Consider the following 13,483-nt stretch of genomic DNA (forward strand, 5'->3'; position numbering starts at 1 on the left):
CCACAATGGGCATGGAGCCTACTTTAAAAAAAAAAAAAAAAAAAAAAGACATAGGTTAATGGAACAGGATAGAGAACCAAAAAATAAACCCATGCCTATGTATCTTGTCATAACAAAGAAGGCAAGAATATACAATGGGGAAAAGGCAGTCTCTTCAATAAATGATGCTGGGAAAACTGAATAGCCACATTCAAAAGAAAAACTGGACTTCTTTCTTATATCATACACAAAAATAAACTCAATGGATTAAAGACCTAAATGTGAAACCTGAAACCATAAGTCTCCTAGGAGAAAACAGGCAGTACAGTCTTGGATATCTCCCTTAGCAACAGATTTATGGATAGGTCTCCTCAGGAAAGGGAAACAAAAGCAGTATTAAACTATTGGGACTATACCAAAATAAAATTTTACATAGTAAAGGAAACCAACAAAACAGAAAGGCAACCTACTGAGTGGGAGAAGATATTTGCAAATTATTTATCTTAGAAGGCATTAATATTCAAAATATATGAAGAATTTATACAACACCAAAAAAACAATTCGATTTGAAAATGTGCAGAAGATATGAACATGCATTTCTCTGAAGACATACAGATGCTCAACATCACTAATCATCTCAGAAATGCAAATCAAAATCACAATGAGATATTACCTCACACTTGTCAGGATGGCTAGTATCAAAAAGAAAAGTAACAAGTTTTGGGAAGGATGTGGAGAAAACGAAACCCTCTTGCTTGCACTATTGGTAGGAATGTAAATGGGTGCAGTCACTGTGAAAAACAGTAAGGAGGTTTAAAAAAAAAATCAAATATAGAAATACCATATGATCCAGTATTTCCAAAACTGGATATTTACCCAAAGAAAACAAAAACATTAATTCAAGAAGATATATGCATCTGTTTATTGCAGCATGATTTACAATAACCAAGATATGGAAGCAATCCCAAGTGTCCATCAATAGTTGAATGGATAAAGATGTGTGGTGTGTGTATATACACATATACACAACAGAATATTACTTAGCCATAAAAAAAAGGAGATCTTACCATTTGCAAGAACATGGAGGGACCTAGAGAGTATTACACTAAGTAAAATAAGACACAAAAAGACAAGAGACATATGGTTTCACTTATTTATGGAATCTAAAAAACAAAAGAACAAAAAGCAGACAGACCCATAAATACAGAGACTTGATGGTTGCTACCAAGGATGGGGTGGGGGGCTTGGGCAAAATGGGTGAAGGGGGGTGGGAGACAAAAGTTTCATTATGGAATCAATGAGTCACAGGGCTAAAAGGTACAGGATAAGGAATATAATCAATAGCACTGTAACAGTGTTGTATGGTAAGAGACGGTACCTACACTTGTGAGCACAGCATAACAGAGTTGTTGAATCACTATGTTGCATACCTGAAACTACTGTTGCATACCTGAAACTACTGTAACAATTGTTTGTCACCTATACTTCAATTAAAAAAAAAAAAAAATCAGTGGTGCTTAACTCCAGGAATGTTAAAAATCAGGAGGCTTAATGCCAGGAGAGTCAGAGGGGAATAGGAAACTGAGTCCCCACACTTACGAACCCAGCATAATAAGTAACTTGGCGGAGACACAGTGCAGAAGCAGCAGTTTGAAAAGTGCCTGGGGTATGTGTCACGGAAATTTATAGACTCATCTTAGATTGTGTGCTGGAAGGGCAGGATCTTCAGATTTCTCTGGGAACAAAAGTGCTGACGGGGTACCTGGGTGGCTTAGTCATTAAGCGTCTGCCTTTGGCTCAGGTCATGATCCCGGGGTCCTAGGATCGAGCCCCGCATCGGGCTCCCTGCCTGGTGGGAAGCCTGCTTCTCCCTCTCCCTCTGCCCCTGCTTGTGTTCCCTCTCTCGCTGTGTCTCTGTCAAATAATAAAATCTTTAAAATTAAAAAAAAAAAAAAGTGCTGACAGGTGCCATTTCTCTTCCCCTCCCCATGACTAGACACTTATGGGAGCCAGTGCTAATCCTCTATCTTGCTAGCACCATGTCACTGACCTGACCCATCCAACCTGCCCCCTTCAGCAGGCAAATGGGCTCCTGCCTCCCACATCCTGCAGAAGGCCCTGGCAGGGACAAAGCTACTTCAAAGTGACTCCTACCCTGGGGAGGGGGGAAATAAGTCCCACACACCAGTACACCCACAGTTTCAACAGCCCGGGATCTTAGCTCGCTGTACAGGGAGTAAGCCCTGCACTTTGGTGCAACAGAAGTTGTGGCAGAGAGGCTAATTGGAGACACCTAGGTTGACTGCTTGTCTTCCCACCAACTAGTCACAGAGGCCTCAAACAGCCCTCTCAATGGTGTAGGGACCAAACGCTGCCCAGTATGCCCACAGCAGGCAAAGTGGGTCATGGCAGCTGGCTGAACTGAAAGCAACCATAGCTCAGCCACAACAGTAGGGCACATTTAGCCCACACAGCAGACATTCCTAAAGTGCCTGATTTTGAAGACCAAGGGGAAATTGTGCTAGAGGGCTCCACAGGACCTCTTCAACATAAGGCCACTAACTTTTTTTTTTTTTTAAAGATTTTACTTATTTGACACAGAGACAGCAAGAGAGGGAACACAAGCAGGGGGAGTGGGAGAGGGAGAAGCAGGCTTCCCGCCGAGCAAGGAGCCCGATGCGGGGCTTGATCCCAGGACCCTGGGATCATGACCTGAGCCGAAGGCAGCCGCTTAACGACCTAGCCACCCAGGTGCCCTAAGGCCACTAACTTTCAAGACCAGGAGATGTAGCTGACTAACCTACTGCACAAAAACACACACAGAGTTAGACAAAATCAGGAGACAGAAGAATATGGCCCAAATGAAAGAACAAAATCACAGTAAAAGAGCTAAATGAAACAAGTAGCTAATGTGCCTGATAAAGAGTTCCAAGTAATGGTCATAAAAATACTCGATGTGAAAAAAGAGTGGATGATCTCAGTGAGAACTTCAACAAAGAGAAAATACAAAAAAGAACCAGTTAGAGCTGAAGAATTCAAAAAATGAAATACACTGGAAGGAATCAAAAGCAGATCAGAGGATGCAGAACAGATCAACAATCTGGAAGACAGAGTAATGGAAAGTAATCAGGCTGCACAGCAAAAACAAAAAAGAATAAAAAATGAGATCAGTTAAGGGAACTCAACAACATCGTCAAGAGTAACAACATTCACATTATAGGGATCCCAGAAGAGAGAGAGAGAGAGAGAGAAGGGAGCAGAAAACTTACTTGAAGAAATAACTGAAAACTTCCCTAATCTAAGAAAGAAAAGAGACATCACGCATTTTAGGAATCACAGAGAGCCCCTAACAAGATGAATCTAAGGAAGTCTACACCAAGATACATTATAATTAAAATGGCAAAAAGCAGTGATATAGAGTGAATTTTTAAAGCAGCAAGAGAAAAGAAAACCATTACACACAGGGAAATCCCCTACAACTATCAGCTGATTTTTTCAGCAGAAACTTTGCAGGCCAGACGGGAGTGGCATAATTAGACCAGGTGGCCCTAACAGATATATACAGAACATTCCATTGAAAAACAGAATATGCCTTCTTTTCAAGTGCATACAGAACATTCTCCAGGATACATCAAATGTTAGGCCACAACACAAGTCTCAAAAATTTTAAAAAGACTCAAGTCCTATGAAGCGTTTTTTTCAACAACAGTATGAAACTAGAAATCAATTATAAAAATAATTATTTTAGAGATTTTATTTATTTGACAGAGAGACCAAGCACAAGCAGGGGGAGCAGCATAGGGAGAGGGAAAAGCATGCTCCCCACTGGGTAGGAAGCCCTATGCGGGGCTCAATCCCAGGACCCTGGGATCATGACATGAGCTGAAGGCAGACGCTTAACTGAGTCACCCAGGCGCCCCTAGAAATCAATTATAAAAACAACTCTCGAAAGAATACAAATACATGAAGGCTAAACTGCTATTAAACAATGAATGGGTCAACAAAGAAATCAAAGAGAAAATAAAAAAAAAATACACAGACACAAATGAAAATGGAAACAATGCAGCCCAAAATCTTTGGGATGTGCCAAAAGCAGTTCTAAGAAGGAAGTTTATAGCAATACAGGCCTACCTCAACACACAAGAGAACTCTCAAACAACCTAAACGAGCTAGAAAAAGAACAAACCCCAAAGATAGCAGAAAGCAGAAGGAAGGAAATAATAAAGACTATAGCAGAAATAAGTGAAAAACTAAAAACAAACAAACAAAACAAAAAAAGAGATAGAGCTGGTCCTTTGAAATACCAAAATTGATAATCCTTTAGCCAGACTCATCAGAAAAAAAGAGAACTAAAATAAAATTAAAAAGGAAGAAGAAATAACCACTGATAGCAGAGAAATACAAAAGATTGTAAGAGAATATGAAAAATTATATGCCAATAAATTGGACAACCTAGAAGAAACAGATCAATTCTGAGAAATATACAATCTCCCAAAAGTGATTCAGGAAGAAACAGAAAATTTGAACAGACCAATTACTAGTAATGAAATTGAATCTGTAATCAAAAACTCCCAACAAACAAAAGTCTGGGACCATACAGCTTCACAGGTGAATTCTACCAAACACTTAAAGAAGTGTTAATACCTAGTCTCCAATTATTCTAAAAAATAGAAGAGGAAGGAAAACTTCCAAATTCATTCTACAAGGCCATCAATACCCTGATTTCAAAACCAAAGACACTGTTAAAAGAGGGAGAAAAAAAGAAAAAAGAAAAAAAACCCTATAGCCAGGATCTCTGATGAACACAGTGCAAAAATCCTCAACAAAATATTAGCAAACTGCATACAACAATACATTAAAAAGATCATTCACCACGAACAAATGAGATTTATTCCAGGGATGCAAGGGTGATCCAATATTTGCAAATCAGTCAATGTGATGTATCACAGTGACAACAGGAAACATAAAACCCATAGGACCATTTCAATAGATGCAGATAAGCATTTGACAAAATACAGCATCCATTCATGATAAAAACTCTTAATGAAATGGGTTTAACATAATAAAGGCCATATGTGAAAAACCCACAGCTAACATCATACTCAATGCTGAAAATCAAGGTTTTTCTCTAAGATCAGGAACAAGACAAGGATGTCCACTCTCACCATTTTTATTCAACAGAGTACTGGAAGTCCTAGCTGCAGCAATCAGACAAGAAAAAAGAGGTTTCCAAATTGGCAAGGAAGAAGTTAAGCCAGCACATTTGCAGATGACATGCTACACCACATACAGAAAATCCTACAGACTCCACCAAAAAACTATTGGAACTGATAAATGAATTCAGTAAATTTACAGGATACAAAATTAACAGAGAATTGTTTCATTTCTACTATATGCTACTAACCATTTACACTTGCACCAAAAAGAATACCTAGGAATAATCTTAATCAAGGAGATGAAAGACCTATACTCTGAAAACTGTAAGACATTGATGAAAGAAACTGAAGAGGACACAAATGGAACAATATACCATGCTCATGGATTGGAAGACTAACATTAAAATGTCCATACTACCCAAAGCAACCTACAGATTCAGTGCAATCCCTATAAAAATACCAATAGCATTTTTCATAGAACCAGAACAAATAATCCTAAAATTTGTATAGAACCACAAAATACGTTGAATAGACAAAGAAATCTTGAGAAAGAAGAACACAGCCAGAGGTATCACAATTCCAGATTTCAAGATATGAGACAAAGCTACAGTAATCCAAGCAGTATGGTACTGACATAAAAAATAGATACATAGATCAGTGGAACGGGATAGAGAACCCAGAAAGAAACCCATGCCTATACAGTCAATTAATTTATGACAAAGGCAAGAATTTACAGTGGGGAAAAGACAGCCTTTTCAATAAATGGTGCAGAAATGGAGCTACATGCAAAAGAATGAAATTGGACCCTTTTCTTAGACCGTACACAAAAATAAACTCAAAATGGATCACAGACCTAAATGTGAATCCTAAAACCATAAAACTCCTGCAAGGAAACATAAGCAGTAATTTGGACATCACCCTTAGCAACATATTTATATACATGTCTCCTCAGACAAGGGAAATGAAAGCAAACTTAACTATTAGGACTAAATCAATATAAAAAGCTTTTGCTAGCAAAGGAAACCATCAACAAAGTAAAAGGCAACCTACAGAATGGGAGAAGATATTTGAAAGCAAAATATCTGAAATAGTTAATGTCCAAAATATATAAAGAACTTATACAACTCAAGGGCGCCTGGGTGGCTCAGTTGGTTAAGCAACTGCCTTCGGCTCAGGTCATGATCCTGGAGTCCCAGGATCGAGTCCCACATGGGGCTCCCTGCTCAGCAGGGAGTCTGCTTCTCCCTCTGACCCTCCCCCCTCTCATGTGCTCTCTCTCTCTCAAATAAATAAATAAAATCTTAAAAAAAAAAAAAAATTACACAACTCAATACCAGACAGTTGGTTAACTATCTGGTTAAAAAATGGGCAGAGGGCCTAAATAGACATTTTTCCAAAGACATACAGATGGCAAACAGACACAGTGGGCTAAATGAAAAGATGCTCAACATCACTTTTTTTAGTATATGTGCTGCCGAAGCGAGCACAAGATGCTCAACATCACTAATCATCATGGAAATGCAAATAAAAATCATAATGAGATATCACCTCACACCTGTCAGAATAGTTAATATAAAAAAATAATCAAAAAAAAAAAATAATAAATGCTGGTAAGGATGGGAAGCAAAAGAAACTTGCTACAACTGTTGGTGGGAATGTAAATAGGTGCAGCCACTGTGGAAAACAATATAGAAATTCATCAAAAAAATTAAAAATAGAAATACCATACCGGTGAACTCACACTTACTAGGAAATTTCACATTCAAATATTAAATGGGAATGGGTTGAGCAGTGTTAAAAGTATAGAGACCCTCATGTTGAATAGACACGAGTGCACTGCATGAGTGAATGCTTAAAATATACTTAAGATTTTTGTCTTATATTTTTCTGAGAAAGTATTCCTTAATAAAACAGATAATTAGAGTGTTAGCTTAAAAAAAAAAAAAAGAAAAGAAATACCATACCATCCAGTAATTCCACTACTGGGTATTTACCCAAAGAAAACAAAAACACTAATTTGAAAAGATACATGCACCCCTCTATGTTTACTGCAGCATGATTTACAATAACCAAGATAAGGAAGCAACAACCCAAGTGTCATCAATAGATGAATGGATAAAGATGTATTAATGTGTTAAAGAAGATACACACACAGTGGAATGTTCACCATTTAAAAAAAAAAAAAAAAAAAGGGAGAGAGAGAGAGAGGTCTTGCCATTTGCAAGAATATGGATGGACCTAGAGGGTATTAGGCCAAGTGGAGTAAGTCAGACAGAGGAAGACAAATACCATATGATTTCATTTATACATGGAATATAAAAAATAAAAGACTTTTTTTTTAAAGTTTTGTTTTTTGTATTTTTGACAGAGAGAGAGACAGCAAGAGCAGGAACACAAGCAAGGGGAATGGGAGAGGGAGAAGCAGGCTTCCCGCTGAGCAAGGAGCCCGATGCGGGGCTCGATCCCAGGATCCTGGGATCGTGACCTGAGCCGAAGGCAGACGCTTAACAACTGAGCCACCTAAATAACAGACTCTTAAATACAGAGCACAAACTTGTGGTTGCCAATGGGGAGGTATTTGGGGGATGGGCTAAATAGATAAAGGGGATTAAGAGGTATAAACTTCCAGTTATAAAATAAGTCATGGAGATGAAAAGTACAGCATAGGGAATACAGTCAATTCTACTCTAAAAACGTTGTACAGGGGCGCCTGGGTGGCTCAGTTGGTTAAGCGACTGCCTTCGGCTCAGGTCATGATCCTGGAGTCCCTGGATCGAGTCCCGCATCGGGCTCCCTGCTCGGCAGAGTGTCTGCTTTGCCCTCCGACCCTATCCCCTCTCATGTGTTCTCTCTCATTCTCTCTCTCTCAAATAAATAAATAAAAAATCTTTAAAAAAAATTAAAATAAAATAAAATAAAATAAAAACGTTGTACAGTGATAGATGGTGACTACACTTACTGTGGCAAAAAATGAGTAATGTATGGAATTGTTGAATCAATATGTTGTACACCTGAAACTAATATAACATTGTATGTCAATTATACTTCAATAAAGAGGAGCTTCTATGAAGTTATATCTCACATACAGATTTTTATGACACTTTATGAAATGATAATGTACTATGGTTATATAAGATGTTTTCAGGATAAGCTGGGTGAAGGTATATGGGAACAATGCACTGTTTTTGTAACTTCTTCGGAGTCTAAAATTATTTGTAAATTAAAAAAAATTCGAGACAGAAGAAGTGTTGGGCAACGAAAGCTGTTAGGGCCATCCTGAGCAGGATGAATGGCAGGCGCATGGGGTCGGCAATTGTCCTGCGTCTGAGATTTCCAGATGCTGCACCTAAGTCTCTAGAATTTAATCAGTACAAACAGTTGATTTGGTTATCTATAGAACCTGCTTTTGTCTTTTATAGTATTGGATGGAAACTATAGCTATTTAAAAATATTAGAGTCATCAAAAGTCAACTAGGTTTTCTTAACTACATATTTTTATACTTTGGGGCACTGGAAATATAAAGAAACATGTAGAGGTAAAACTACAGTTACCTGTATTCTGCTACCCAGAATCATTATTGACATTTTGTCACATATGCTTCCAGACTCTTTTTCTGCATATACTTTGCTTTTTAATTGCAAGAATAAGTTTATGAATCTAATTTCAATAAAAGAAATGGGTTTTATGGCAAACATATTGGAACATGGCTTTCCCAGAAAGGCTTAACATTATCAAATAATGAGAATGGAAAAGTTTTCTATACAGTTATTCATCCTTTATTTTTAGGAAAAGATTACTCCTATCTCTACCTTATTCCTTTATAATATATTCTTTATGGTATTTTTCATAGGATATAACAAAGGAATGTACTTAATGTTTTAATGAGTGAAGAACTTCATTCTCAAAGAAATGAGCAATCCAGTTTTTTTTTAGTTTTCAGGAGTATTCTCTAGATTCTCTTGGCATAGTCTATCCTAAAAATCAGTAATTCTTTTGAAAGCAAAACAAATTTTTAAAGTTCTACCTAATATGATTTACTATAAACTTTTCTCTGGTCATCGGTAAATACGAAACGTGAGTAGAATATATACACTTTATGATTATTGCCAATGTCATCATTTTATGTTAAATTTCTTTTTGTATGTTTTCCCTTAGTTACCTTAATATGCTTTCTTATTTCATTATGCCTTCCATTTTCAAAAATTTTTTTTTTTTTTTTAAAACCTCAGTGAGGCCATCTTCTTTTTTTTTTTTTAAGATTTTATTTATTTGACAGAGAAAGACACAGCGAGAGAGGGAACACAAACGGGGAGTGGGAGAGGGAGAAGCAGACTCCCTGCCGAGCAGGGAGCCCGATGCGGGACTCGATCCCGGGACTCCAGGATCATGACCTGAGCCGAAGGCAGTCGCTTAACCAACTGAGCCACCCAGGCGCCCCATTTTCAAAAATTTTAATGTCTGTTTCACAAAGTTCCTTACCAGTCTGCCAAATCCATTACAGAAGGAAGCATATACTCCCCTAATATCCTCAAGCTTTTTGCAAACTTATGAATTATTTAAGTTTTAGGTTTACATTTAGGCTAAGTAGCTAGCTTACTTCATATTGTATTCAGTAATTTATTCAGTGTTTATTGAGCATGTATATTGGGTGCATGAGAAAAAGGCAAGCAAGGAAACAACCCCATATCCCCAAGTTGCTTTAGAGGCTAGAAAAGAAACAGTCATCATTCAAAGAATCACACAAATGTCTAATCACACCTGAGACACGTCTTATGAAAGAAAGATTCATGGTGCTGTACTGGTGTGGGGGGTGGGCGGTGGGGAATGGGGGACAGGGAATGGACTTAGTTGAGAAAGTTGAGGAATGCTTCCCTGAGAAATTGATGACTGATCTAAAGGTAGAGTTAACTGTTACTGGCAGAGAGTGTGATGCATGGTAGATGGTTAAGTAGGAAAGATAGTCCAGCCCGGGGGAACTGAATTTCTATGCACTAAAAATAATCACTGGGGCGCCTGGGTGGTTCAATCGGTTAAGCATCTGACTCTTGATCTCAGCTCAGGTCTTGATCTCAGGATCATGAGTTCAAGCCTCACACTGGGTGTGGAGCCTACTTAAAAAAAAAAAAAAAAAAAAAAATCACCGAGTCACTAAATGTTAAACCCCTTTTGGATGACTAAACAGAGAGGTTAAATAATTTGCCCAAAACTCACACAGCGAGTTAATGAAGTTAAGGGCCTGTCCTCAGATGTCTTCATTCCTCATCCAATATTTTGTCTACTGTGCAAAGCTGCCTCCCCCTCTAACATTGTTTCTTAAATGCTTTGCTTTTTTGCATCGAGGGAAGTGTGCCAGGAATGATTCACCGTCAGTTGTCAGCTAGCAGTAGCAAAAATAGTGATTTAATCATCAAAAAGTTAAGTGAACCATTATAACTAGAGTGCTTTTGTCAGTAAGCAATAATGCAAAGTCACTATTGTCTTACCTTCAGCAAGAACACACAGAGGATAAATCGGCATCCACAGTGTCTGACTGAACCAGGTCAAGATGGCATAGGATATTCCTATGACTGATAACATGCTGTAAGTGTACCTAAAAGAAAACAAAGGAGCTCAGAAACATCATTTCCTGCTGACGTCTGGGAAAGAACAAGAGAAGAAAATATCTTACACTGTAATTAAATACAGAGATACAACTGGAACGTTTAAATTCCAAACTTTATATCCTATCATTTAAGCAGAAGAGGTAAAAATACATACATACATACATACATAAGGGGAAGGGAACTGCGTCAGTCTGGCTTGTCGCAGGAGGTGGATCATGGATAATTACGGAGGTAAACAAAGAAAAATGGAACTCTTAGCCCTCAGCAAATTACAAGTTTCCCTGATTAGTGGCTTCAATTTCACTCAGAAGCTAAGCCCATTTTATGCAGCATGCCGCTAGATTTTTAAAGACAGATATACTTGTAAATATTTAGGGAATAAATTTAGTTCTGCATCTTTTTGTTTCTCTGACTAGGCAGTGGTTCTCAAGCTTAAGCATACATGAGAATCACCCAGAGGTCTTGCTGAAGCACAAACTGCTAGGCCGTATATCCAGAGTGTCTCATTCCGTGGGTCTCAGGTAGAACCTGAGAATTTCTATTATAAACAAGTTCCAGGTGATGCTAATGCCACACTGGTCTAGGGACTATACTTTGAGTACTGGAATAGGCTGTACATAATATGGCAAAACAAAATCCAAAACCTTGAAAACATAGAGAAAACTAAACCTTTCTCCCATTCTAGGACCCCGATTCCATTCCTCAGAGGCAATGACCAATGCCAGTTTCTTATATATCCTCTCAAATATTCTTGCATTTGCTTACCTGTGTACATAAAAACCATATACCAACAGTGCAAGCCTTCACTAAACATGGCATGTTATCAAACTTGATTTGTACCAATCTCAGTGAAAAACTGGCATCTACTTTTTTATTGCAAGAGTAGATAAACATCTTACATGTTTAAAGCCACTTCTGATGAAGTCCATTGTATCTTTTATTCTCTTGTTGCTTCTGTTTTTGGTGTCTAAGAATCCAGTGCCAAATCTCAAATCACCAAGATTTACCCCTATGCAGTCTTCTCAGTTTTATAGTTTTAGCTCTAAATTTAGGTTTTCGATCCATTTTAACTTCTGTATACGGTGTGAGGTAAGGGTCCAACACAGGTGGACATCTCGTTGTCTCAGCACCATTTGTTGAAAAGACTATTCCCCCCCCCCACCATTTAATGGTCTTGGTACCCTTGTCAGAAATCGATTGGCTATATGAGAATTTATCCCCAGACTATCAATTCTATGATATATCTTTATGCCAGTATTGCATTCTTGATTATTATTGCTTTGTAGTGAGTTTTGAAATTGAGAAGTGTGAGTCTTCCAACTATGTTCTTCTTCAAGATTGCTTGGGCTAGTCTAAGTTGCTTGAATTTCCATATGAATTTTAAGATCAGCTTCGCAATTTCTGCAAAGCAGCCAGCTGGGGTTCTGAGAAGGATCGCCTTGAATATGCAGATCAATTTGGAGAGTGTTGCAGTCTTAACAATGTTAAGTTTTCAACCCATAAACATGGGCTATCTCTTTATTTAGATATTTTTAAATTTCTCCCAACAGTATTTTAAAGTTTTCAATGTGTAAGTTCTGCATATCTTTTGTTAAATTGATTCCAAAGTACTTTATTTTTTGATGCTATTATAAATGAAATTTTTCCTTAATTTTATTTTAGGATAGGTCATTACAAGTTGTATAGAACACAACTGAGTTTTGTATATTGGTTTTGTATTCTACAACCTTTCTTTACCAGTTTACTAGTTCTAGTATTTTTAGTGGATTCCTTATGATTTTATAACCTGCCAATAGAGACTTTACTCCTTCCTTTCTAATATGATTGCCTTTTACATCATTTTCTTGCCTAACTGCCATGATGAGAACTTCCAGTACAATGTTGAGTAGACGTGGCAAGAGTGTACATCCTTGTTTCATTCCTCATCTTAGGAAGAAAGCATCAGTTTTTCAACATGAACAATCATCTGGATGTGGATTTTTTATAGATGCCTTTATCAGGCTGAGGAAATTTCTAGTCCTTGCATTTATTTATTTAAGATTTTATTTATTTGAGAGAGAGACAGAGAGCACGCACAAGTTGGGGGGGGGAGGAGCAGAGGCAGAGGGAGAAGCAGACTCCCCATTGAGCAGGGAGCCCAATGTGGGGCTCAATCCCAGGACTCTGAGATCATGACCTTGAGCTGAAGGCAGACACTTAACCAACTGAGCCACCCAGGTATCCCTCTAGTCCTTGCCTTAAAGAAAAAAAAAAAAAAAGTCATTTTAGGGTAAGTTGGGAAGATAATTCCACCCCAACAGAGAAAAAAAAAAAAGTTTCAAAAAGGCTAGGTGCTCAGAAATTTCACTTCTAAGTTATGAGAAATGAAAGCCTATGTGCATACAAAAGCTTGTACATGAATGTTCATAGCAGTATTCCTCATAACCAGAAAGTATGTCCATCAACTGAAGAATGGATAAAAGTGGTATATCGCTATAATGGAATATTATTCATCCATAAAAAGGAATGAAATACTGATACATGTTATAACATGGATAAACCTTGAAAACATTACGCTAAGTGAAGGAAATCAGTCACAAAAGGCCACATATTGGATGGTTCCATTTATATGAAATGTCCAGAACAGACAAATTCATAGAGACAGTATGTTAGTGGTTGCCAGGGACTGAGAGGAGAAAATGGGGATTTTACTGCTAAGAGCTTTGGGGTTTCTTTACAGAGTGCAGTGAAAATGTCCTCAAATT

General features: G+C 37.8%; 1 protein-coding gene across 2 annotated transcripts in view; it reads right to left on the reverse strand.

Moving 5' to 3' along the window:
• Positions 1-13,483, reverse strand: part of HACD4 (3-hydroxyacyl-CoA dehydratase 4) — a 51,340-nt gene that overhangs the window by 5,051 nt on the left and 32,806 nt on the right. For both annotated transcript variants that reach the window (XM_021697286.2, XM_044920610.1), the window contains exon 5: positions 10,620-10,726. In XM_021697286.2, coding sequence (XP_021552961.1) covers positions 10,620-10,726 — 107 coding nt within the window. The remainder of the gene's footprint in view (positions 1-10,619; positions 10,727-13,483) is intronic.

Source organism: Neomonachus schauinslandi, chromosome 13 (assembly GCF_002201575.2).
Source record: "Neomonachus schauinslandi chromosome 13, ASM220157v2, whole genome shotgun sequence".
Classification (NCBI taxonomy): Eukaryota; Metazoa; Chordata; class Mammalia; order Carnivora; family Phocidae; genus Neomonachus; species Neomonachus schauinslandi.